The 25,658-nt window shown below is 37.8% G+C and overlaps 2 protein-coding genes across 2 annotated transcripts in view; both read right to left on the bottom strand.

Moving 5' to 3' along the window:
• Window positions 1-250: 250 nt before the first annotated feature.
• On the bottom strand, window positions 251-8,644 carry PSMG1 (proteasome assembly chaperone 1). The gene is made up of 7 exons (XM_058045366.1): window positions 8,511-8,644; window positions 8,214-8,296; window positions 6,751-6,902; window positions 6,359-6,421; window positions 4,212-4,410; window positions 2,754-2,890; window positions 251-853 (listed from the first exon to the last, which is right to left on the bottom strand). Exons 1-7 carry the CDS (start codon window positions 8,630-8,632, stop codon window positions 779-781), a joined length of 831 nt encoding a protein of 276 aa, XP_057901349.1. The 5' UTR covers window positions 8,633-8,644; the 3' UTR covers window positions 251-778.
• Window positions 8,645-12,099: 3,455 nt separating this feature from the next.
• BRWD1 (bromodomain and WD repeat domain containing 1) overlaps window positions 12,100-25,658 on the bottom strand; it is a 48,628-nt gene continuing 35,069 nt past the window's right edge. The window contains exons 32-41 of the mRNA XM_058045070.1: window positions 24,801-24,926; window positions 24,195-24,270; window positions 23,533-23,577; window positions 23,289-23,435; window positions 22,467-22,619; window positions 22,034-22,203; window positions 20,306-20,541; window positions 18,575-18,766; window positions 16,776-17,750; window positions 12,100-14,032 (exon numbers count right to left, since the gene is read on the bottom strand). Coding sequence (XP_057901053.1) covers window positions 12,879-14,032; window positions 16,776-17,750; window positions 18,575-18,766; window positions 20,306-20,541; window positions 22,034-22,203; window positions 22,467-22,619; window positions 23,289-23,435; window positions 23,533-23,577; window positions 24,195-24,270; window positions 24,801-24,926 — 3,274 coding nt within the window. The 3' untranslated portion in view covers window positions 12,100-12,878. The remainder of the gene's footprint in view (window positions 14,033-16,775; window positions 17,751-18,574; window positions 18,767-20,305; window positions 20,542-22,033; window positions 22,204-22,466; window positions 22,620-23,288; window positions 23,436-23,532; window positions 23,578-24,194; window positions 24,271-24,800; window positions 24,927-25,658) is intronic.

Genomic DNA, 25,658 nt, shown 5'->3' with positions numbered 1-25,658 from the left:
CTCAATCCTACTTAGTACTTGAAATAAACTGCTGAAATTGTTATCAGCTTCCAGAGAATTTTCTGAGACACTTTAAATCCTTTTACTTTCTTCTAGAAATCACATTCTCTGCCTAAGAGATCTTTTATTATTTCTACAATTGCCAAAATTCTGGTGGTTTAAAGTGAATTAAATCAGTTTGCCCTGGCAAATCCAGCTGAAGCAGCCTGAGATCCTGCCAGCCCCTTTGACCAGGAGAGGTTATTTTTCACTGGCATTTACCGCACTTGAATTACTGCATTTTGTATCAATATATACATTAAAAAGGGCATGTGGAGCCATAAATAAACACAAGCAAAATTCTCTGTGGATGGGAAAGGACAGAAAATGCATTTTCTTGATCACAGACAAATCTTTTGAAGAGCATCAAATATTAGAAAAACCTTCAGATCTCAAAATAAAGTAAAAAATGGAGAGGTCTTGTTAAATACAGACAAAATTCCTTATCTGCATTTTCCTCTTTGAAATATAAAAGGAATACTTTTAGGTAAAACAATCCCTTCAGGAGGAAAAAAAGGAGTAGATTTTCATATCCAAAATCTTTCCTAAAATCACTCCAGAAGAATCTTCCAAACCATGCAGAAGGGTGTTCAGTGATGAAGTTAAAAGCAACAAAAATGAGCGGGAAAGTAAAAAAATCTACTGGAATTTATTCTACTATAAAGGAAAAAAAATAAAATCCCAGAAGTCCTCAAGAGAAGAAACTGGAGTTTACAAAAGTGCAGCACAACTGTCCTTGTCAGATGTAGATGTTATTGTGAGTTTCACTGGCTGTCAGGAACTTCTTCAGGATCTTTGTGCTTTCAGAGGCATCCTGGGGAAAGGAGGAGAGGATCAGCATCAGCCACAGAGTGGGACAAAGCAAGAGCTCCCCTGGCCCCATTTTCATTACTCTGAACAGCACTTTTATTAAGATATTAACTGAATTTTATTAGATATTATATTATAATTATATTATAATATAATTATATATAATTATATATAATTATATATATAATTATAATTATAATTATATATAATTATAATTATAATAATATAATTATAATTATAATTATAATTATAATATAATATAATATAATTATATATAATTATATTATAATTATATAGTTATACATTATTTATTTAGATTAATTAAAGATATAAATACCGCATATTATATCATACTATATTATATATATTAGTATATATAATAATATATACACTAATATATATAATATAGTATATATTATATATTAGTATAGTATAATATATATAATATAATATAATATAATATATACTATATAATACTATATAATATAGTATATAATATATTATATATTATATACTATAATATATAATAATATAGATTATATTATATATTATAGTATATATTATATATAATATATATAATACAGTACTATATATTATATAGTACTATATTATATATTATACTATATATATTATATTATACTATATATATTATGTTATGTTATGTTATGTTATGTTATGTTATATTATATTATATTATATTATATTATATTATATTATATTATATTATATTATATTATATTATATTATATTATTATATTACATACTACATTACAATATATAATATATAATATATAATATATAATATATAATATATAATATATAATATATAATATATAATATATAATATATAATATATAATATATAATATATAATATTAATACTATATTTTTACTACATTATATTATACTATACTATATTATCTATTATACTATATTACAATATATAATAATAGAACAGAATATATAATAATAGAACAGAATATATAATAATAGAATAGAATATAGTAATGTAATGTAATGTAACGTAACATAACATAACATTACATTTATATTATATTACATTATATCATATCAATATTAACTGAGCAAAACTCAGGTTTTCTGAATGAATTTATCCACAGGAATGTGCAGTGCAGCAAGAAAATGGATTTATTATTTTGCATTCCTCCTTGCTTGGACATGAGGGGAAGGTTCTCTGTCATTGTTCTTCAGAGTTTAAATATTTATGTGTTACTCAGAGTTATTCAGCAGAACAGAATGAGCTGCACTGAAAACTGATTTTAGGACTGAAATAAACACCTCAGTACACACAGACCTCTTTGGGCATTGAAATCTGGGTTCAAAGTGTTCTCAACCAACTAGAAGTCAATTAAAAACATTTCAGAAAGAGGAAAACATTCATTTTAGGGGCTGCAATGGGAATTTATGGGAGCAATGGGATTCACTGTGAGGGTGGTGGCACACAGGAATTGGGGCTGCCCCATCCCTGGAAGTGTTCAAGGCCAGGCTGGATTAGTGTAAAAATTTCTTCAGAAATTTGGCTTTTTAGCTCCAAAATGAAGTTATAGGTCAAAATGGGTTATTTTAAGAAGCTTTCCTGTATGCCAGAAGAGAGGCATATACAGAGCTAGAGCAGAGCCATCTGATATATGAATATAAAATGTACAAATAATAAAAAAACACACAACAAAAAGCTTTAAATGAGGCAACTCCAAAGCAAACTGCAGCTTACACAAGCACAAAAACCCTTCCCTTATACATTCATACATTAGCAGAGCCTGAAAATCCAACATGAAGTTCTGAAGGAAGCTGCAGAGTGCAATCTCCACAGGGGAACAAACCCAGCAGAATGCAAGAGATGAAAACAGACAGAAACTCCCATTAATTATAAAAATGGAATTTTACCTTGGCTAAACTCTTCAGGAGCTCAGAAGAGAGCAGAGGCTTGAAGGCTTCAATGGTGACTGTGTCCAGCTTGATGACATCAGTGTAGCACTGGTAGAGCACTGCAGGGATGTCCCACACCTGGCAGTAACTCAGCACTGACACAGGGAAAGGAAATCTGTTAAACTCAGCACAAAGGGATCTCTGCTCTGCCTGGAAAAATCAGAATTTTAAACCCATGGGAGTTCCATTACCAGCTCAGGATGCTGACTGCTGGAGCAGCCACTCATCCCCCAGCTATACAAGGAAAATTAGTTAAAATCAAAAATTAGTTAAATGGAGGTGTTTATTCCTGGCACATACCCTACCTGGAAACTGTACATAAAAATAAATATATGATATGATATATGATATGATATGATATGATATGATATGATATGATATAATATAATATAATATAATATAATATAATATAATATAATATAATTTATGACATGATATGATATAATATGATACAATATATTATATGATATAATATAATATAATATAATATAATATAATATAATATAATATAATATAATATTTAAAATTAAAATTAAAATTAAAATAATAAATAAAAACAATAAAATATTTTATCGAATATTTAATAAATAAATAAAGATAAGAGAAGAAATAAAAATGTAGGACATCCAGGGAATGAAAATAATAAATAAAACCAGTAAAATATTTTATCACATATTTAATAAATAAATAAAAATAAGAAAAGAAATAAAAATGTAGGACATCCAGGGAATGAAAATAATAAATAAAACCAGTGAAATATTTTATCAAATGTTTAATAAATAAAAATAAGAAAAGAAATAAAAATAATAGCAACATCTGCAAAAAACCCAAACAACCCCCCCAAAAAAAAACCCAACCAGAAAACCCATAAAAAGGAATGTGAACAAGAGAAAATCATCCACTTTTAGCTCCTGCCAGACAAGCTTTTCCTCATGCTGCTACCATTAGGGATTCTAGAATGCAAAAATTCAAGGTTTTTATTAAATTACATAAAAAAACTGAACTTAATTTTTCCATGAGGTTGATCAGTGGATCTGTGCAAGCTTCATGACCTGTTATATACAGAAAGGACTTTATGACGTTTTATTTTGGGTGCTCAGATGAAAATAATTCCTAATAAAATTTATTTAATTACTAAGTAAAATTCCTAAAAAACCCCACTGTACAAAATGCTTTGTAAGGCTGTACTGGAGAATTTCCCAGTACTTCTGTCCCACACATAACTGGGAAAATGATTTATGGCTGGTTTGGAAAATTGTCCCTATTCTCCAGGGCAATATGTAAGATGTGAATCTGTCAGTAATTAATTTTTAAAAAGCTGAATTTTCAGCCAGTTCCCACAATTAAGCAAAAATTCTAATTGCAGAGGGATGTTCCTCAGGGGGAATTGTGTAAATAAGTGGAATTGCAAAGTACCAGCAGCAGGAAGGTCCCTCACAATGTTGGGCTGCTCCAGCAGTGGGCAGCAGACCTGCTCCTGGAATTCTTTGGTCTTCAAGGCTTTCAGGAATGGAGACACAAGGGTCAGAGTGGATTCCTGAGTTTTATAATCAGCTACAGGACACGTGGAAAGGATGGTGACTTGCAAGCCTTTCTTCTGCATGGAGCCAAAAACCTGTAATACAAAAAAAACACATCAGGAAAAATTCTCATAATAAAAGCAGAGGAACCTCAAGGATTCATTTCAATTTCAGATTCATTTCAAATTCAGATTCATTTATCTTGAACTCAGGTTTGCAGGACCAAAACCAGTCTGAATCACAACCTTCAGGTAGAAATTTTCCAGGCATTGCTCCTAGGCTAGAGATAAAAACCCCAAAATAACAGCTGATATATTTACTAAGTCTAGTGATCTTCTGGAGAGGTTTTATGTTTTCAGCACTTTGTATTCAATATATTAAGATTTACTGCTTTAATTAATGGTGATTGTAAAAAAAAAAGAAAAATAGGATTCCAAATAAAAACAAGCAGTTCACTGAGCTGCTTAACATCTGAAATGAAAATTGTGCTCCCTGGATGCCCTACAATATTGTAAAACAATTTATTTTAGATACACTGATTTTATTTCATTCTATTCAAGTTGAATTGAGAAAGAAAATTTAGGCTTCTCTTTCTCATATTCAAAGAACAAAGTTTTGAAGCACAGAACCTTCAGAACATTACAAAATACCAACAAGGGAAAAGGAAATAGAGAATTTGGAAACTGTGACAGAAAGTTGCTTACACAGGTTTCTGTCTGTGTACCAGTCCCAGGAGGGAAGCTGTGCCCTCCCATCACTGTCACTGTGTCCCCAATGTGACAGAAATCTGACAGGAAGATTCAGAAGCCCACAGATTTTCCACTTGCTTTGCTGGGAACACAGGCTGGAATCTATGGCTGCAAAATCCAACCTGTGTGTTCTGGTTTGTCAGTGATCCTTACAGAGAAAACCCACCCAGAGGTAAAGATCTGACCTGTGCAGATGGGAGATGCTCAGGAAATCAGGATTTCCACACAGAACAGGGCTGCCACTCACATGAAAAGAAAAAGGATTGGCAGCACGTTGTTTCTTCTGCACATTTAAAAATACCAACAACCACAAAATGTAAAAATACTCAGGAACTTGGACTTGGTACAACCACACTCCTGCTGTTCAGGAACACCCACAAATGGGGAAGACAACAACCCCCAGCCATCTCTCTTCTGCAATCCCACTTCAAATGAAGTGCAGGAATGTGTGGAATACAGCAAAAATCTGAGGTCTGAGGGTTTTTAAACTTGCAAATGAGCTGTGATCCCCCAGCAAAGCTGTACTGATCTCTAAGCCCAGCTTCAGAATCCCTGCTGCTGCATCAGCTCAGCACAGATTTAAAGGCAGGCAGGGAGCAGACAGACAGCAAGACAAAATCAGCCACACTTCCTGCAGGCAAAGCAGTGACCCAAATCCATCAGGAAAATCAACAGGAGGAACATTCACCCCTTGGCTTTATCTTGTTAAAATCAAAATGATGACATTTGGAGGGACTTCCCTGAGCCAGCAGGGCTCCTGTACCTGGATAATGCTGGGGTGAGGCCCTGGGAATGTTAAATGTGGGAAGAAATGGGACAAATTCTGCTTGGGAGGCACCTTTATCTCCAGCTGCCCCCTGGGAAAGGCACAGAACACACCCAGCAGCTCCACAACTGGTTTGGCTGGGGATCCTTTGGCAGCTGGACAAATTGCTGTTGGTTTTTTTTTTTTTTTTTTGAAGGAAGAATTCTCCCAGAGGTGAAATGCAGCTGAAATAAGGCATGGGAAATGAAAAGCAAGCAGGAAAAATGTTTGGGAAGTGGTTAAGGGCCAACAAAAGTGAAACTGTCCAAAACCACTCAGCTGGGAGCTGACAGCAGATACAGCTGGCAGCACAGAAAGGGATTCCACTGATCCTGCAGAGAGTAAATTGATCTATTTTTGGATATTTAATAAAAGAAAACCACATGGGAAACTTATTTAACACTGTCATGGTTAAAGTATCAGAGAAAAGATCCCCATCCTAATAAACAGAGGATTTTATTACTCCATTTATTTCCTTGCCAGTTTTACCTTCTCAAGCCACTGGAACTGTTGATCCTCAGCCACATAGCAACTACACTGGCACAATAAAACCTAAAAAAAGGTAAAAATTTGTGTAAGCAAGTGGTTTAAAGGGCACAGCAGCAGCTCAGCATCACCTGTAAGGGTGATGTGGCTGCAGACAATAAATTGTTCAGTTATTTTGGGTTTGGCTCTGTTTCAATGAGGATTTTTTGTTCACAAATGCAGTGAAGCCACGAGGCTGTGACATTCTGTGCTGAACTTCACACAGTTTTAGTTTTAACCCTTCAGATCATTTATGAGATTAACCCATGATCCTGCAGTGCCCTGTTTGGGGGTGGATGAAGTTTCTCCTTTTCAGAAAGCCAAACCACAGAGGAATTAATGCTCAAGTCACTCACTGTGGGGTCGGATATCAATCTGTAGAACAAACAGAAAGAGTCTGTGGGGAGGACATTTGTGCTGCTGGATGTTCTGCACCACTCATTCCACAGCTTCACAACTCCAATCACTTCCCAGCACACAGAGTCCAGGATAAAAGATGACAGGAAAGCTGCAAAACCCATTAAAAATAGTGTTAATTTATAAAGAATAAAACCTCTGTTTTACAAATAAATAGCTGGACTAAATTAGGTTATTCCTTTGCAATCTGAAGGAAGAATAACTCATTTTTATCAGTTTATTTACCAAATCTAAGAAACATCAGCAATGTGATAACCCTGCTGTACTCAAATTTAAAAAGATGAAGAGGTGTTCAACACATACAGATCCCTAACATAAAAATCACTTGTTCTGAGGAATTACAGCATTACAATCAACTTCAATTTCTTTAGTATTAATTAAGATTGTGAAATATTAGGTCTCTAATACCTTCTGACATAACAGACATAGCAGATTAAAACCAAAACTCACTGAAGCAGCAAGGCAGAACTATTACACTGATTTTAGAAAAAACAAAGGCAAGAGTGTGGCAAACATGTTAATAAATCAAACTCCTGTCAAAAGCTACAGAAGACAGATCCAAAATATCTATTACCATTTTTCAAGGAAAAACTTGAACAAAACCCAAACAAATTAGCAAAGTTAACTTTGATAAAATCTAAAAGACATCTAAATGTCACTTCAATGCAAGCAAGACTTGTGGGTACTATCAGATCAAAACTTTTGCCAATTAATAAACAATCCCAGAGAATTTACCAAACAAAAACCAGATAAAGGAAAAGAGGGATTGTCCTAACTGAAATCCCAAACTAAAACATACTTCACTTTTTGTATTCAACTGAAAATACATCAATTTCCAAGAGGAATAAGCACCTGTAATAATAACAACTGTGTTTTACATGCACAGAGGAACTTCAGCTTTCTCTGGGACAACTCAGCTGCCTCCAGGTTTAACCTCTGCTTCTGCTAAAGGAGGAGCTGCACATTCAGTAAATAGAGGGGTGTAGTGAAAGCTGGAGAGGGATTTTTCAAAAGGTAACGGGATGACAGGACAAGGGGGAACGAGGTGAACTCAAGGAGGGCAGGGTTGGATGAGAGTTTGGGAGGGAATTGTTCCCTGGGAGGGTGGAGATGCCCAGAGGAGCTGTGGCTGCTCCTGGACCCTTGGAAATGCCCAAGGCCAGGTTGGACACTGGGGCTTGGGAATGTCTGGGCACATTTACAACCCCAGTTGGGGCTTGGAGCGGGGAGTGTCCTGGCACATTTACAACCCCAGCTGGGGCTTGGAGCGGGGAGTGTCCTGGCACATTTACAACCCCAGTTGGGGCTTGGAGCGGGTAATGTCCTGGCACATTTCCACCTCCCTGCCACCTTCTGCCTCCCCAGTTTATCCCCAGCCCAGCAGCTGAGGTTCCGCACGCACCCGCAGCGTTCCTGCCGATGGCCACGATGAATCTGGAGCACACCAGGGACTCCTCAGCACAGCTCCACAGCACTTGGATCTCCCTGGGAAAACAACACAGAACAGCCCGGGCTGGGTGGGACTCACAAGAACCATCCAAACCCAGCTCTTTGCCCTGTACAGACCCCAACAACCCCACCATGGGCATCCCGGGAGCTCTGGCAGCCTCGGGGCCATGCCCATTGCCTGCGGAGCCTGGGCAGTGCCAGCACCCTCTCAGGGAAGAACCTTTCCCTGATCTCCCCGCGCTGCCGGTACCTTTTCTTCTCGATCTCCCTGCGGATCTCGCGGTCCTCGGGCGTCTCCTCCCGCGCCTCCTCCTCCTCGTCCAGGCCGGCCCGGGACGGGGCCACCACCACCTCCCCGAAGAAAGTCGCCATGGCCGCCTCGCGCCTGCGCGGCCCCGCCCTCAGCGCCGGAGCAGGCGCGGGAGGCGCCGGGGGCTCTGAGGGGAGAGGCGGCGGCAGCAGCGCCTGGTGCCTTCGGTACCTCCGAACCTCGCACCAAAGGCCACGTCCGGGCGGGTCTGGAGGGCTCGCAGAGATGGTGACTCCATCGCATCCCTGGGCAACTTCTTCCAAGGATTAACCGTCCTTTCAGTGAAGAAAATCATCCAGATATCTCATGTAAACCTGCCCCGCCTGACCTCGATGCCGTTCTGTCCTGTCACTGTTCCCTGGAGCACAGCCCGACCCCCCCGGCTGTGACAGCTCCCAAAAGAGGATGGAGGTGAAAGGGACAGGAACAAACCTCAGGAAATCCCAGAGTCCCAAAATCCCTGGAGGGGCTGGCAAAGCCCTCCAAGGTCACCAAGTCCCAGCTGTGCGTGCCCCATGGGCACCTCGTCCCCAGCCCAGAGCACTCGGTGCCACCTCCAGGGGACACCTGCAGGGATGGGCACTGCAAAGCTCCCTGGGCAGCCCCTGCCAAGGCCTGAGCTCCCTTTCCATGGGCAAATTGCTGCTGCTGTCCCAGCTGAGCCTGCCCTGGCCCAGCCTGAGGCCGCTCCCTCTGCTCCTGTCCCTGTTCCCTGGCAGCAGAGCCCGACCCCCCCGGCTGTGCCCTCCTGGCAGGGACTTGTGCAGAGCCACGAGGGCCCCTGAGCCTCCTTTGCTCCAGCCTCAGCCCCTTCCAGCTCCCTCAGCCCCTCCCGGGGCTCCAGCCCCTGCCCAGCTCCGTTCCCTGCCCTGGACACGCTCCAGCCCCTCCAGGGCTCTCCTGCAGGAGCAGAACTGGGCCCAGCCCTGGAGGGGCCTCTCAGAGCCAGCACAGAGGGACAATCCCTGCCCTGCTCCTGCTGCACACACAATTCCCCATCCAGCCCAGCTGCCAGGGGCCTCCTGCCCCCCTGGGCACCCCTGGGCTCGTGCCCAGCCCTGTCACAGCACCCCCAGGGCCTTTCCAGCTCTCCAGCCCCACGGGGTTGTTGTCCCTTAGCCTGGCTGAACCAAGTAAGAGCACAGTGACATCCTGTTGGAATCCTGGATGCTGAGAATTTTAAACTTTCTGTGCTGAAAGGCACAGACTCACAAGAGAACACTGCATTTGACCTGAGGCTGTGGAGAAGACTTCCAAAATTGATTGATAGCACTGGGATTATGGGCGTGTAGTTGGTTAGAAGTGTGTAATACCACAGGGTGGAGAACTTAAAGGTTGGGGTTTTAGAATACAGTAATAAATATGAAGCAAGATGGAGATTTGAGGGCCAAGGCAGGTTGTTCTTCACCTTCTTCTTGCTTACTCTTCATGGGTTTGGGTGGTATTTTGTAATTGGACAGAATAGTCTGCATTGAGGGCTTTGAGGGATGTTATTGGGTTAAAAGGGAAAATAATCTAAGTATAATTTCTTAATTGGACAGTTTAGTCTTAAAAGACCTTGTAACAAGAGATTGTTGGCCATTTTGTGCCTTGTAATGAAAGACTGCTGAACTCATGGTTGTGAGGTTGTTACACTGATAAGAAATAATAAATGCTTGAGTCCAAACATGAAATACCATCTCAAGTGCCTTCAATCCCAACCCTGGCAGAAGCAGAAAATACAAAGAGAGAATCCACACATCCCAGGTGTATGTACAGCTTTACTTTGGTCACTAACACATGTACATCATCAAAGCCTGGAACATGAATGAATTTGATTCCTTTACGATTCTGTCCTGCACTTCAATGCTTCCCTCTGTTCATGCTGCCTGATCACCATCACACACTCGGGTCCTGCTCTAAACAAACCAAAACACCCCCCAAAAGTCACATTAAATAAAGATCCTACTTTTAAAGGATTACTACTTTACTTCCCTGAGTACAGCTAGACAAAACCAAAAATGCTCACTTCAAGGAAGGTGAACGGACTGCCAGTCCCACAAGAGCCACCATGCTCCTTTAATAAATTAAAAATAAATAAACTCTTAAAGGGTGAAAGACTCAAAATACTTTTCCAGTTTAATAATTTCTCTTCCCACTATGTGTATAAAATTAGGAAATACAGACCAGCACATGCTTTGCCTAGAAAATGAAGTGTCAGGGTCCTTAAGGCAGTGACTCCTGTGGGATCTGCAGCCCCAAGGCCAGAACCTTCTCCAGCTTTCAGGGACATGAACCTGTGTGTGCAGTGACAGAACACAGCCCCTGAAAGAAATCCAGCTTTGAAAATCTAAGCCTAGACTAGAAATACAAACCCACCAGCCAAATTTTAGCTGTTCAAACTGAAAATTAACAAAAACTTTTATGTTTAATTCAATTATTCCCAAATTAGAGATTGCACTCCAGAAAACACAGAATAATCAGCTGCTAAATAATCAAGTTTATGGAAAATATAAAAAAATTAGTGGACTTCCTATCTTATAACAAAGTTTGCTCCTCGAAGAAAACACAAAGCCACCTTCAAGTTTTATCACTAAACACAACTGTGTTTGTATTTCAGAAACCAAACAAAGAATCCAGATAAACATTTATCTTGAATTTACAGAATTCTGCTGTATCCTATTAAAGACTACGCTCTAAATAAAACTTCCTGGGGCAAGAACAATTTAAATTATTTTTGAACTTCACATGAAGTGAAGGAAGAAAAAAAAGAGTATTTCTCTGTGCTGAGATAACATCTGGCATAGCAGAAGTGATGGTAAATGCAAACAATGTCAGTGAGGGTGTTGGAGAAGTGGCTCTCACTGCTGGAAGCCTCATTTTTCCACGATGATTTCCATTTGTAAAAATTCTGTCATTATTCACCAGCACTGTGCAGTTGCACTGATTTTTTTACCCCCAAACCCTTCTGGATCCCACTACCAGTCCAACCTGCTGGAAAACCAATCCCCAAACTTGCTATTTCAGTTCACATGAGCTAGGTTAGGGTAAATCTGATACTCTGCCACATTTTCTATTGAATGACAGAATGACCAAGTTTTTAATTTTTATTTTCAAAGAATGACCAAGTTTTCCAAAGTGTGAGAAAGGGAAGCTGCAGAGAAAACAAGGAACCCTGGAGTGGGAAGGAGCAGAGATTCCCTGGTTTTGGGCTGGGGGCAGCCATTGTGGGGCTCCCACCAGCACAATTCCAGGGAAAACTAAAAATTCAGAGCTGCTGTGTGATTTTGTTATTGCCATGTGTTCAACCAGGGACTTCCACATATTTTCCTGGAGAAATTTTCCTTCTTGTCAACGAGAGCTACCTCAAACATTGTGAAAACAGGAGATATACTGCAAAGCTCAGAAACTGGTAAGGTTTAATCAATGGGAAATCCAACATTCAAACACTTTAAATATGGAGAAACAACAGAAAAGTAGCAAAAAAAGGTCTGGAATGTCGGAATCCTGCACCTCAAGCTTTCCACGCATAAAGAAAACAGAACAAGTGTTTTGTTTGTTTTTCTATTTTATAAAGAAAACACACAAAAACCCTTTTAGGCCCAAGAGTTCACCTGCATTTCATAATCTTAAAAGTTTACAGTATAGAAGTCACATTAATGATGTACTACCTGTCAGCAGAACCAAAGCCTCTGGAAGTGGCAAATAAACTTCTCCACTGGTAACTGCTTGTACAGAGCACTGAACAGCTGCACTGAACCCAGCCGTGAAGTTTTCAGCCTTTTCATTCCTCTTTGGAAGCAATGTTTGCATCCACCAGGTTTTTAGAGTGTGTACTATTATTTAGAAGCCTGTTACTGTTGTAGATGATTTCATACAGCATTAGAGATGTTTGAAATCTGTTCTTGAATGTTGCATGACCTAGGTAGTATTTCATTGCAGCACCCATAACAATAATACTCAACATACTGCTATTAACCTGTTTGCAGTGTTTTAACATTTTTTTTAACTCTTGTTTATATGTAATAAAATACCAGTAAAGACAAAAAAATTGCCCCTATAATGAGGCACATTTTGGCATCTGTGCTAAATGCTGCTACATGGGCAGGCAAGTGCAAGTCAAAATATGAAAAAGGAGAAAGTCATCATCTAATCACATTCATAACTTTTTCATAGAAAAATATAAATATATTCCCTGAAATGTAGGACAAAGAAGAGCCAGCACCCATCACGAGTTCTAGTGCTATTACCATTAAAAAAAAAAAAAAAGAAAACAATAAAAGAAAAACAAACAAACAAAGAGATGGGCTGGCTATCCTTTAGTTAAGGTTACGTTTCACAGGCGGCCTCCTCGAGGGCTCTGTCGTCGTCGTCGTCGTGGTAGCGCACGGTGCGCCGGCCGCCGCTGCGCGTGCGGATCTTGGAGCGCCGCGGCCGCCGCCGGGCCCGGCCCAACTCCAGCTCCTCCGAGTCCTGCTCCTGGCTGCCTTTCCGCCGCTTCCTGCGCTGCGGCCGCCGCCGGCACGGCCGCAGAGAGTCGTGGCTCAGGCTCTCCTTCCCGCCCGCTTTGCATTTCCTCTTGCGCTTCCTGGTGTCCGCGGCGTCGCTGCAGATGGTGCTGTCGGTCCCAGAGTCCGAGGAGAAACACGGGAAGGTGGTTTTGGAGCTTCCTGCAGTCCCAGGTGCTTCCACATCCTCAGAGACAGAGCTTCTCTCCTCTCTTCTTTCCTCTCTTCTCTCCTCTCTTTTCCCTCCTATTTCAGATTCTCCTTCCTTTAAGTCATCCACCCGTTTTAATCTCTTGAAAGAAGCTCTAGGTTTTTTATTTGCTGCTACTCTGGTATTTTTAGTTTCAAGTTTAGCCAAGTCAGAATCTACCTCCTCTTCGGAGTTACTCGTACAATGGTTGTGGGCTGAAGCTGCCTGCCTAGAAATTCCCCAGTTTCCCCCATTTTCTACCCCGTGGTTTGTGGAATTCTCCTCTGAGGAGTCGTAGTCAAAGTTATTCAGAGCTGCAGCACAGAGGGGTTTCTGTGGCTGCACGTGGTTATCACTCTGCTTCTGAGTCTCTGTCTCCGAGTCAGTCCTTTCATTCTCAGACTCAATAATATATTTCCTTTTAGAAACAGAAGATTCAGAGCAGGAAGCTTTTTTCCTACCACAAACCTGCTCACTCTCATTTTCAGACTTGGAACAAGCGTCCACCTCGGAGCTGTTGAACAGCTTCTTCCTGCAGGCTGAGGACACGCTGCCCTGCAGCTGCTTGCGGTTTTTCCTGGCTGGGTAAACACTTTCTGAGCTGGATAATTCCTCCTTTGCATCACTCATGATCTTGATCTTGCTGGCTGCCAGCGTGGCACACCTGCGGGGGTTCTTCTTCTCCCCCACGCTGCACACCCTGATGTGCTTTTTGTAGTTGATGATGCACGTCCTGTTCCTCAGCACCTTGGCACCACTCTGGCTGGCTTCCTCTGATGTTTGCTCTACAAAAGCAAGATGGAAAAGTTCTTTTTAGTGTCTTACATTCCTGAAATTATTAGTTTATTATGGCCAAACGCTGCCACTTTTAATGAAATTCACAAATATTGAATTTCAACTGTTAAGTGCAATTTATCTCAATTCTTTACTAAAAATACCAGCAGTATCCCAGGGACACTTTTAACTCTTGAGATTGTCACTTTTAAAACTTTTCATGGTCTCTAAAGAGCTTTCTCTAGCATCATCCTGTTAATTAGTTAATAAATTACAAATTCTCTCACTTACCAAACAAATGCTGTCATATTACTAATACTTGTATCATTAAAAGCTGTATTTTTCTTACTAGAGGTAGATAGAAGGTAGATACAATGTCTACATAAAAAGGTAGATAGAAGACTAGATAAGAGGTCTAAAATATGTAATTAACATTGCAACTTTTACTAGAATAGAAGTTGCAATGTTAATTACATATTTTACACCTTTTATCCTAAAAAAAGAAACTGTAATATTTCATGTGGATGCAAATTTCATGTGGATTTCAAATTTCAATTTTAGATGGCTTCAGGTGGAGAACATTGAAACCCTTCAGCTCCTTATGACTTTAACAATCAAATTGCTGCTAACAGTGAATCTTCAATTCACTATCTTTAAAATTAATATAGAACTTCCTAATGCTGCGTTTTAAAACAAATATTCCATGTGTAAATCATATACTACCAGTGTTTCCCTTCTAAATAAGACAATTCATACATGTGATTAAAAAAAAAAAATCAAAAGTTCTTGAAGTAAATTAAAAAATATAAACAGAGGGAAAAATTATGAGGCATAAACTCAAATGTCCAGCTTGAGTACCAATATTAACAATCTCTTAATATACCAAATCTGGTCCTTATTTAAATGTAGATCCTTTTATGTACTACTCCAGCATATTCCTATTTTTATATTTTCAAAGGATAATTAATTTCTTTTCTTTGTTACAAGCTTCCAGAAATGATACATGAATATTACTGCTTGTAGTAGTTGTGTTGTGTGATTTTATGGCCAAAGCACAACACTTCTGCTGCACACTGCAAAATCCTGTATAAAAGGTGAATTAATCCACAGACTAAAAAGAAGAGTTAGATCTTATATTATACACTGTCCTCCAATATTATTAAGTAGCTGGACCATAAAGCTAAAGAATAAAGTCCAGCCTTCCTGCAACACTGCCAGAATATTGAAATTATACTTTGTATACAAGATCCTAAATCTGGAACAAATCTATAATAAAAAGTATTGAAATTTTCCCCTGAACATCCAGGAATAAAAGCTGCAAAGCTACAAGCAAGTGGCACAGGCAGAAGGAGGGAGCATTACACCAAGTACCCCCAGAAACTGGAGGAGCTTTTAAAAGCTTTTAAAAGATGTCAAAATTTGGTTGATCAGGGTGTCCTGGAGCTCAGGCCAAACTCCAAACCTGGAATACTGGGCAGGAAAATCCAGCCTGAGCTCCAACCAGCTCAGCTGCAGGGGGCACTACAGCCCACAAGGCATTGGCACAATTTACCTGAAAACTCTGCTTTCAGTCTTTTCTGATATACAAAATCCCATGCTAAACACTCCATACCTGTAATATATATTATATATAACATAATATACATTACAGAACTACATACTGACTGTATGTATGTATATATACACTATATATGTATGTATACAGTATATATATATATACTATTTTACATATCAAAATAGATTTTGTATTATTTATATTATATATATATATATTATATTAAAAATAACTAAAGCAAAGCTTCCACATAAATTGTTTAGCTGGCTAATTGAGCAGTGTGTTATATATACAGTTACAGTTATATATATATATATACATATATATATATATACACATATATATACACATATATATATACATATATATATATACACACATATATATATACATATATATATACACACACACACACATATATATATATATATATAGGAACTCTACAACTATGCCCCTATAAATGTATTAAATATAAGATCTTGGGACAAAACAAGTAAATATTTCTTGTGGAAAATGGTCAAGACAGAGTCATCTTAACAGACATAGTAATTAATTAAAAAACCAATCATTTTCTTAAGATTTTTAAAGCATATTGACAGGATTGGAAGGATTGCACCAAACACCAACCTCTGAATAGTCTTTCAAATTCCAAATCAGGACTAATTTCCTGATTATATGAAGGTACAGTGTACATGACAAAAAAACCCCAAACCAATCCAACTCTCTAAATCATTATCAGCCACCACACAAAGGTCTGACTGATAGATAAAATTACAGAATAAAACACAAAAATAAAGGAATTTCACTTTCTGTAACAAGTGGAATATAAATCTTACTTGTGCCAAGTGCCTGTTTGTGTTAAGGACTCTACACATCATTAACAAAATAAAATGTCAAATCAAGTTTCAGGTTCTGGTGCACACTACGGATGTGAGAATAATTTAAACACCTTTCAATCAAATTTATTTTGGAAAATGATCAATAAATTTACTTCAAACTGAAACTAATAGTTGTAAATCTGCTGTAGCAGAGAAAATCTCAACAGGAAATTAAGGCAAGGTAGCAGAACTGCAAACCAGAGGGTTTGGTTATCTCAAAAGAAGGAGCTGAACAAAGAGAGAGAACACTGCTCTACTGGAGATTTCCTCTGTCCTCTACTCAGTATTAAGAAATAGAGAAATTAACTTTAAAAATGTTACCTTTTCTAACTACTTTTGTTTTTCCTTTCCTCTTCCTCATCTTTGCTTTTGCAGAAGTTTCACAGAAATTGCTGTTATTGGAATCACTCTCCGAGTCCGAATCCGAAGAGCGATGGAAGCCGGAGGCAGCTCCAGATTTGGAACCCCTCACAATCTTAGTGGGCACCAAGCTCTCCCACACAAAACTCTTCTCCTCCTCTCTGGTTTCTGCTTCAGACTCTGCTGTGTCCTCTAAATCACTCAAGACTTTTGCTTTTTTTAAAGGAGGAGACAGCTGCAGCCCAGAGGCTTTCCTGCCATTCCACCTGTCCGGCTCAGAGTCCGCCTCATCCTCAGAGTTGCTCACTGCAGGCTTGTGATGTGCAAGTGTTGACGGCTCAGAAACCTTTTGGCTGCCCCCATCCTCAGAATTATGGCTTTTGGAGTCCTCCTCTGACAAGTCTAAGGTGGGACTTTTCCCTTTGGGAGACAGAGAGCACACAGAGCCCCTGAGCTTGTGCCCGTTGCTCTGCCAGCTCTTCTGCTTGCTCTGCGTGTCAGGCTCAGAATCCGAACTTCCATTCTCAGACTCGCTGACAAATTTCCTTCGTGGAGCAGAACAACCAGGCTGAGAAAGAGTTTTCCTCTTGGTGAGCTGCTCTCCTATTTCTTTGTCACTCTCAGACTTGAGGCCCGCCTCATCCTCTGAGCCTTCCAGCAGCATTCTCCTGGCGGCGGCCGAGGCGTTGCGGTGCGGCAGCTTCCTGTTCCTGCAGAGCCCGATGCTCTCCGAGCTCGACACCTCCTCCTCCACATCACTCATCAGCCTCAGCTTGTTGGCAGCCACAGCAGCACTCCTGCGTGGGATCTTCCTGTGCCTGCCCTTGCTGTTCCTGAGGGACTCGGATGTCATTGCTGAAGTATTTTCAGAGTCACTTCCATATAACTTTTTCCTGACTGTTTTCCTTGTGTTCCCATTCTCCTGAAGAAGTGTTCCTGTAAAGGAAAGTAGAGATTAATATCTTACATATGGAACAGCAGCTTTGAAACCTTGCCAAAACAGGGACAGGTTCAACCCACAGACATGCATGAAATATAAGCCCTAGTGACAGTCAGGTGCTTTTGCTGTCATAAATTTCAGATTCATGTGGTTGCACATTCTGGTTTTGTTTTTTTCTTAAGATATGTTGCAAGTCATTCCCTCTCACCCAGCTCTGGGTTTCTGCCCTTTCCCTAGTCATGAAAAAATCTTTTAAGAAGTTGAAGGTAGTTATCTGAGAGCTTCAAAATTAGCACCAGTGTGGCCATTATATTTTCTGAAAAATCCTTTCCTTAGGATTTTTCCTCCTGAGAAGCTGGGAGGCCTCAGGAACAAAATGTAAACAATGATTATCTGCTGCTGTGGAATGCAACAGGTGCATCTGGGATTGGTCTCATGTGGTTGTTTCTAATTAATGGACAATCACAGTCAGCTGTCTTCGACTCTGAGACACAAGCCTTTGTTATTCATTCCTTCTTTTTCTATTCTTAGCTAGCCTTCTGATGAAATCCTTTCTTCTATTCTTTTAGTATAGTTTTAATATAATATATATCATAAAATAATAAAATAATAAATCAGCCTTCTGAAACATGGAGTCAGATCCTCGTCTCCTCCCTCATCCTCGGACCCCTGTGAACACTGTCACACATCAGTAAAAAAAGAAGAGTATCTTACACATAAAACAATTTAAAAAATGCTAGCTCCACTCAGTTATTTTTTATAAATATAAATAAAATAATTAGGATTTTTCTTGCTGTTGACAAGGCACTCCTGGCCCCACCTGTCTGTTTCCTCTGAGCAGCTCGGTTGCGGGTCAGCCTGCGGCTGCTGTTCCTCCTGCACACCCCGTTGGGCAGGGGAGAGGGGGACACAGGAGCCCCAGCACAGCCTTTGCTGTCTTCTGAGCTGCTTGAGGAGGATGAAGATGAAGAGGAAGAAGATGAAGAAACCCCAGAACCTTCTATTTCACTCTCTGTTAAAAAAAAAAGCAATTGGCAGTTAGAATTCTAAACAGCTTCCAGTTAAGAGTTACATTTTGCTGATCCTGGAATCTTCAGAATTTTCTCACATTATCTTAAAATGCATTCTCCTGCCTGAATATCAAACTGATATCTCAACAAAATCCATATTCATACAGTGTTCAGTGACAGGAAGCTTCTTAAACCTGTATTAAAACTTCAATTAAAATAAAACAGCTCTTTTCTAACACCAGATTTAAGTGAAAAGCATGTTTACAAAAAACCCCAAAGCACAGAACATTTTCTAACAGATTTTACCAGAACTTGCATTCTTATTCTTTGAAATAAGCTGAATTTTTTCAAGGTGAGGTGTAGGGGAAAAGGGAAAGCTTTAAAGTGTCAGGGAATTTCTGTCATTTGCTAATTGTGGATAAGAAGTTTTATATAACATATATATAAATATATGGGCATATAACCTGTATTTTATATAATGGCAATTATCAAATACTCTGTAAGAAGTTTTATGTAATAGAAATATACATATATGGGCATACAACCTGTATTTTATATAGTGTCAATTATCAAATACTCTATAAGAAGTTTTATATTACATATATTAAAAAATATATATAGGTATATATATATATATATTTCATATATATACATATATGGGCATACCTATATTTTATATAGAATCAATTATCAAATACTCTATAAAATGTTTTATATAACATATATAAAACATATATACATAGGTATATATATTATATATACATATATGGGCATACCTTTATTTTATATAGAATCAATTATCAAATACTCTATAAAACGTTTTATATAATATAAATATACATATATGGGCATACAACCTGTATTTTATATAGAATCAATTATCAAATACTGTATAAGAAGTTTTATATAACATATATAATATATATATAGGTATATAATTTTTTTTATATATATATATATGGGCATACCTATATTTTATATAGAATCCATTATCAAATACTCTATAAGAAGTTTAATATAACATATATAAAAAATATATATAGGTATATATATTTATTTTATATATATACATATATGGGCATACAACCTGTATTTTATATAGAATCAATTATCAAATACTCTGTAAGAAGTTTAATATAATATATATATACACATACATATATGGGCATACCTATATTTTATATCGAATCAATTATCAAATACTCTATTAAAAGTTTTATATAATATAAATATACATATATGGGCATACAACAGCAATCATCAAACACTCTATGCTCTTCTGTTGACACATTTCTTCATTAATAAAAGTAAATTTACTACATACTATTTCAAATAGTATATATAGTAAATATACTATTTCAAAGCAAAAAAAAAAAAATATATAGTACACAAATACTTTTATAACATTCATTGTAAATAATCTAAGTGTCCAAAATCCAGTAAAACACAAAACTGTGCCTCACACAAAAACCCTCAACCTTGTGGAAAAAAATTCACATTAAAAACACAAAGCTCGTATTGCAGCAATTGTAAATGCTGACCTGATGACAAAGCAGAACAATTGGCCAGAGGTGTGGATCTGGCTTTCCCATTCCTCTCAAAGGATGCCAGGCAGGCAGAGTCTGAGGATTCTCCTGAGGAGCTGTGCTGGTAGGAGCCAGGGTTGGGTTTATGGCTTGTGACACAGGCAGCTCTGCTTGAGGTAGGCTGAGCAAAAGCATCTTCCTGCTCAGATTCAAGTTTGGCCTGAGACTTGAGTGGCTTCTGCTTCAGATTTCTAGAGAGTGGAAGTAGGAGAGAGAAGACAACAACATTTAATTCACTTTTTTATTTCTAGGAAGGCTTTTTATGAGCTAATGTGGTGTGGGACAGTTTTACCTCTGGCAAGGATAAACATGAACATTTACTAAACATTAAAAACATTTACTTTGATTAAATAACAGTCTGCAGTCCTAGGCAGTCACACAAGAGGAGACAATCTCTGTCTGCTCTGAGAAACAGAATTTAATGGTGGATGTCCCCCAGACAATTCATGTTCTCTCATTTCCACTGCAGCAGCCTCAATTCCTGCTGGACTCCCAGCCTCTGGTTAGGTGCACATGAGCCTCCAACTAAATGCTATACAGGCAAATTATTATTATTATTATTACTATTATTACTATTATTACTATTATTACTATTGTTGTTGTTATTATTATTCCAAATAAACCAAGTTCCCAACACACACAGAAGGTGGAACCCTACAGTTCACGATTTAAAATAAAGAAAATTTCACTAAACTGATCCTTCCTTATCTCCACAGCCTGAGTGCTGCCTGCCATCCTGCTCAATCCATTATTTTCACCCACAGAACTGGTTTTTTGTCAGTTTTTTCTTTACATTGCAGGTTTTCAGACATTCATCCAGGTGCACAAGGTAATTTCTGTTATCCCAAACCTCACTTCTGCTGTGCCCCACTGAACAATCCCACACAATTCTCCAGATGTGAGCACAAATGAGATTCAAAAGACAACTTCTGCCTGTCCTGGTGGGTGGTTATTTTAAAATATAAAAGTAATCCCATGAAATTAGGTTTGGGGGTTTTAAAATTAAGTTTGGGGTGGTTTTTTTGTTTGTTTGGGGTTTTTTCTGGTTTTTAAAATTTTTTTAAAATTAAAACTCTTCTCTTGCCCTTTCCCTGCCAGAGAAGGAAGGCTGGACAGCAGCAGAAGGGAGAAGTTCAGTGTCAGTAATTTACCACATTTAGCTTTTGTATTCTGTTCCACATGCAAATTAGGAAAATGAGTTAATCATGTCAAACAGCAATTGTGTCAAAAGCTTGGTTTGCCTTCAAGAGAAAAGGCAAATCTGGCTCCTAACTGAAAGCTACAGCAAGTGACAATTTCTAGAAATTCCATAGGACTGACTGTATTCTGTATGTAACAAAATATGTAATTAATGCAGATTTTCATGTTTGTAATATATCCAGAAAGTAATCTTTGTTTCACTCCTCATTATTTTAGCTAAATATTGATTTTCTGATTCAAATATTAAAGAAAAACTCACCCTTTTCTATCCTTCTGTCTCCAGGTATTTCTCAGTTTTACACTATAAAAAGTCCCTGTTTTTTTAACATATTCTTTCTACTGCATGAAAATTATAAATAGTTTCACTGGGGTTATAAATCATTTAAAAAAATCAGTTGTTCTTCTCTTCACAGACTAAATGTGAGAGTCCATATGAGTATCAGTCAGCTGAGATAGATCTTTATACCTTTATGATTTGATTACCTGAGCATTTTGGTGGGCTGCTGCACTGAGCTTTGATTATTGAATCTTCTGCTGTACCTCTGGTTTCTCCTTAGCTTCTCATTCTGTTTCTGCCCATTTTTGAAATCTGAAACAATCCTTCGGATTTTCTCTTCAAACAGTGCTGACAATCTCAAGGTCATACTGTAAATCTGGGTAAGGAAGTGCTTTCTATTAAAAACAGAGCCTTTGATCCAAGATTAATATTTGTAATATTAAAAACTGCATAAAAAAGCAATAGGAAAAGCACAAACAGTTGTGTGTAACACCAAATAAACAGAAAATTACATATTAAATATTTTTCTTCTATTTCTCCCCACTATTTACCCAGCCAGCAGCTTTATCAAAAGTACTGATAAACAAATTGCAAAATAAGATTTATTTCATTCACAAACCCCCAGATAGTGACAGCTACCTTTGACTTTTTGTTTGGAGTATAAGATTTTGCATTACTGAATATCAGTCTGATATCTTTGCACAGTTCCATTGGAGTGTCATAATTCCCAGCTTCCAGGGTTTCCTTCACTGTACCAAAATCCATTGGAGTGTCTATAATATGTCTGTAATCCTATAAAAAATATGAAAAAAAAAATCTGTGATAGTATCAAGGAAAAAAAATCTTTTGAATTTCATTTGGCATTTTGGAGTAGCTAAAATTACACAATTATCTTCAGCAGCAGTGAAAAAGGAAGCACCACAGCAGAAAGAAACACTTTTGCTGAGACAGTTTGATTTAAAATCTCCTTTTTCATTATCCCATGAATTTTACTGTGAGAAACAACAGATCTATTATAAAAAACAGCAAAAAAAAAAAAAATCCCCAAAACACAACCACCACACAAAAACCCCCAAATCAATCCCCATCAAAACACCTCAAGCTCTCTTTCTCTCACATTCTTGTTTTTTAGAGAACCTCAAGATGTTTTTAAACCCTGAAGTGAGACTTAAAATATGGAGTTACCAGGAGAAGTTATGTGCTGTAAAGAATTTCTTTTTTCCTTTAGATTAAATTTGTTGGGTTTTTAGAGGGAGAAAGAGATTGAGGGGGTAGTAAGATTACCATGAACAGCTAAAAAAAGAGGGAAAAAATCAAATTCATAGCTCAGGCTCAGGAAACAGATTTTAGACCTTCAAGATACTCATTTTAATTAAGAAAAGACAGATTTTTCTAAAATAATCCCCTTACAAGGCACAGCAAGAAAAGAAGAATCTATTAAGGTTATCAAGTACAACTTACAGGATATTGATCCAAATCAACTGGCTGCCTGAAAGGTTCAGAATCCTCACACTGGAAAATTAAATTCACCAGCTCCATGCACTGCTTCTTCCAGCAGTTTTCATCATAGCCACTTTTCAGGTTTTTCCCTTTTTTTAAGCCCCGTCCCTTGAGGGGGAAAAGAAGTTAGGGAAAATATTACTGGAATACAGCAAGAAAAAATTCAACCTGATTTGGGTTATAAGGTAAAGATTGGCCAACTCACTTTTCTTCTTCTGTATGATGTTCTTGGAACACATTTTTCATCATCCTGCACAAAATAAAATCAATTATCTTAAAGTGATATAGGTAAAAAAGAGGTGATGGAGGTTAAAACTGTCATTAGATTTGAAACTGTGGTAAAATTAAATTTTCTTCTTAATTCAAAAGATGAGGATAAAAAATACACCACAGCATCTGGGAGATTTGGAAAGCAATATCCTAGATAAGGACAAGAGCTGGAGTCTGGAATCTTCAGTGGTTTGAGAAAAGGAAAAACCACCATCAGAAATTGCAATTAGAAGTTACTCAACAGCTTTGAACTTCAGTCACTAAATATTACCAGCAATGCAATTCACTAATAAATGACATAAAATAACAATATATATTATTAATATAATATAATATAATATAATATAATATAATATAATATAATATAATATAATATAATATAATATAATATAATATAATATAATATAATATAATATAATATAATATAATATAATATAATATAATGACATTAAACAGTCATAAAAATTCCTAATATAGCCCATGTTTGTATTAGCTATGTATATAACTCAGCAATTTTACCAACAATATTTGAAGGTTGTTGGTATTTTCTTACCACCATAAATTACTGGAATTTTCCACAAAAAACCCACAACTTACCAGATCAGCATCATGACAATCTTGCTCATCATCTGTTGTGCTACATAATTCAAAAATATTTGTACAGTCCTGGTCACTGCAATGCAATTAAATCTCTGTTATTGGAATAGCAGAAATGTTGTTATTTCCTAAATTCAACTCAGCCACAACCAAGTGGTCCATATTAAAGGGAAGACAGGAACTGAGCATTAAGCAGAATATAAAAAATCAGGATTAGGGATTTGAAAGGGGCCTGCCCAGCTGCAGGAAGGCTGCCCAAACTTATTTCTAAATAAACCTCTCAGTTTATTTTAACTTTTCAATTAAGTCAGACAAGCTCCAACAGGAACTTGTACACAGGACAGCACAGAAATCACATTTTACAGGCTGAGCTACTTAACACACTCAATCTCAAGTGACACTTTGGGTCTGTAACTCCAGGAAAAAAGGTAAAATGCCTCCAAGCTAAACATGCTAGTGTTTAAGGTAACACTCAGAATGAGACACCTGTCCTCCCAAGTGCACTGAAAATCAAAGCTCACCACACAGGGATCCTGAGCTGTTTTTACATTCCTCTCTTCAAAAGCACCAGGATTCAAGCATTATTTAGATTAAAATGCCACTTACTTGATAAACTTCAGGAGCTGGGTGGTGATTTTTTTTGCAGCTCTGGCAATAGCACTCCCAGGCTCGTTGAAGGTTCTGGCATTGCTTTCAATGTATCTCACTTCCCAAACCAATGCTGAAATTCTCCTTCAAATTAGAAAATATTGCACCTTTAATACTACAGAAAAGCTTAAAACCAGCAAAAATTATAATCTCTGTAGTTTTCTCTCCATTTAGATTTAGATGTCCTCTGTTTTATGGCCCTTCAGGGCAGTCTCAAACTTCTTTCCATGGAAAACCCAAGGAAGCAGAACCAGCAATGCACAGCTTTCATCACTCATTTCCCAACTCATTATTAATCATGAGTTGGGCAGTTTGGCACATAAAAACTCAGTTAATGCAGCTGGCCAAGTAAGCACCAGCATTTGTTACCCCTAAATCACAAAATATCACTGAAATCATCCCAAGGACTGTGGATTTCCTGGATTCTTTAAAAAACACAATCATTTTAAAAAGCTTACGTTTGATTTATTCAAAAGGAGGGGGGAAAATATAATTTAATCACTACTCTAAATGATCACATTTCTTCTGGAAATATCAGAAGCTGCTTGTTACAAAGGCCTGAGAAATGGAACACAAGTTGAGACATATCTGAGGAACTTTTAATGTATAAATGCAAAGCACAAGCAATTAAAAAGGAGTGACAAGAGCTTTGTCCAATTACATTTTTAAGATATGATGTTTCTTTCTGTGTTCCCTTAAAGACCTTGCTTTGAGGCCAACTGACCACTGAAAACAGTGCCCCCTGTAAAATGACAGATGTAAAATCTTAAAAATAAGATTTGAGAAACTGCTACAAATTGAAATTACAACTTGGTA

Source organism: Melospiza georgiana, chromosome 2 (genome assembly GCF_028018845.1).
Source record: "Melospiza georgiana isolate bMelGeo1 chromosome 2, bMelGeo1.pri, whole genome shotgun sequence".
Lineage (NCBI taxonomy): Eukaryota > Metazoa > Chordata > Aves > Passeriformes > Passerellidae > Melospiza > Melospiza georgiana.
The sequence above is the reverse complement of the archived record's forward strand: the minus strand, read 5'-3'. Positions and strand labels throughout refer to the sequence as shown.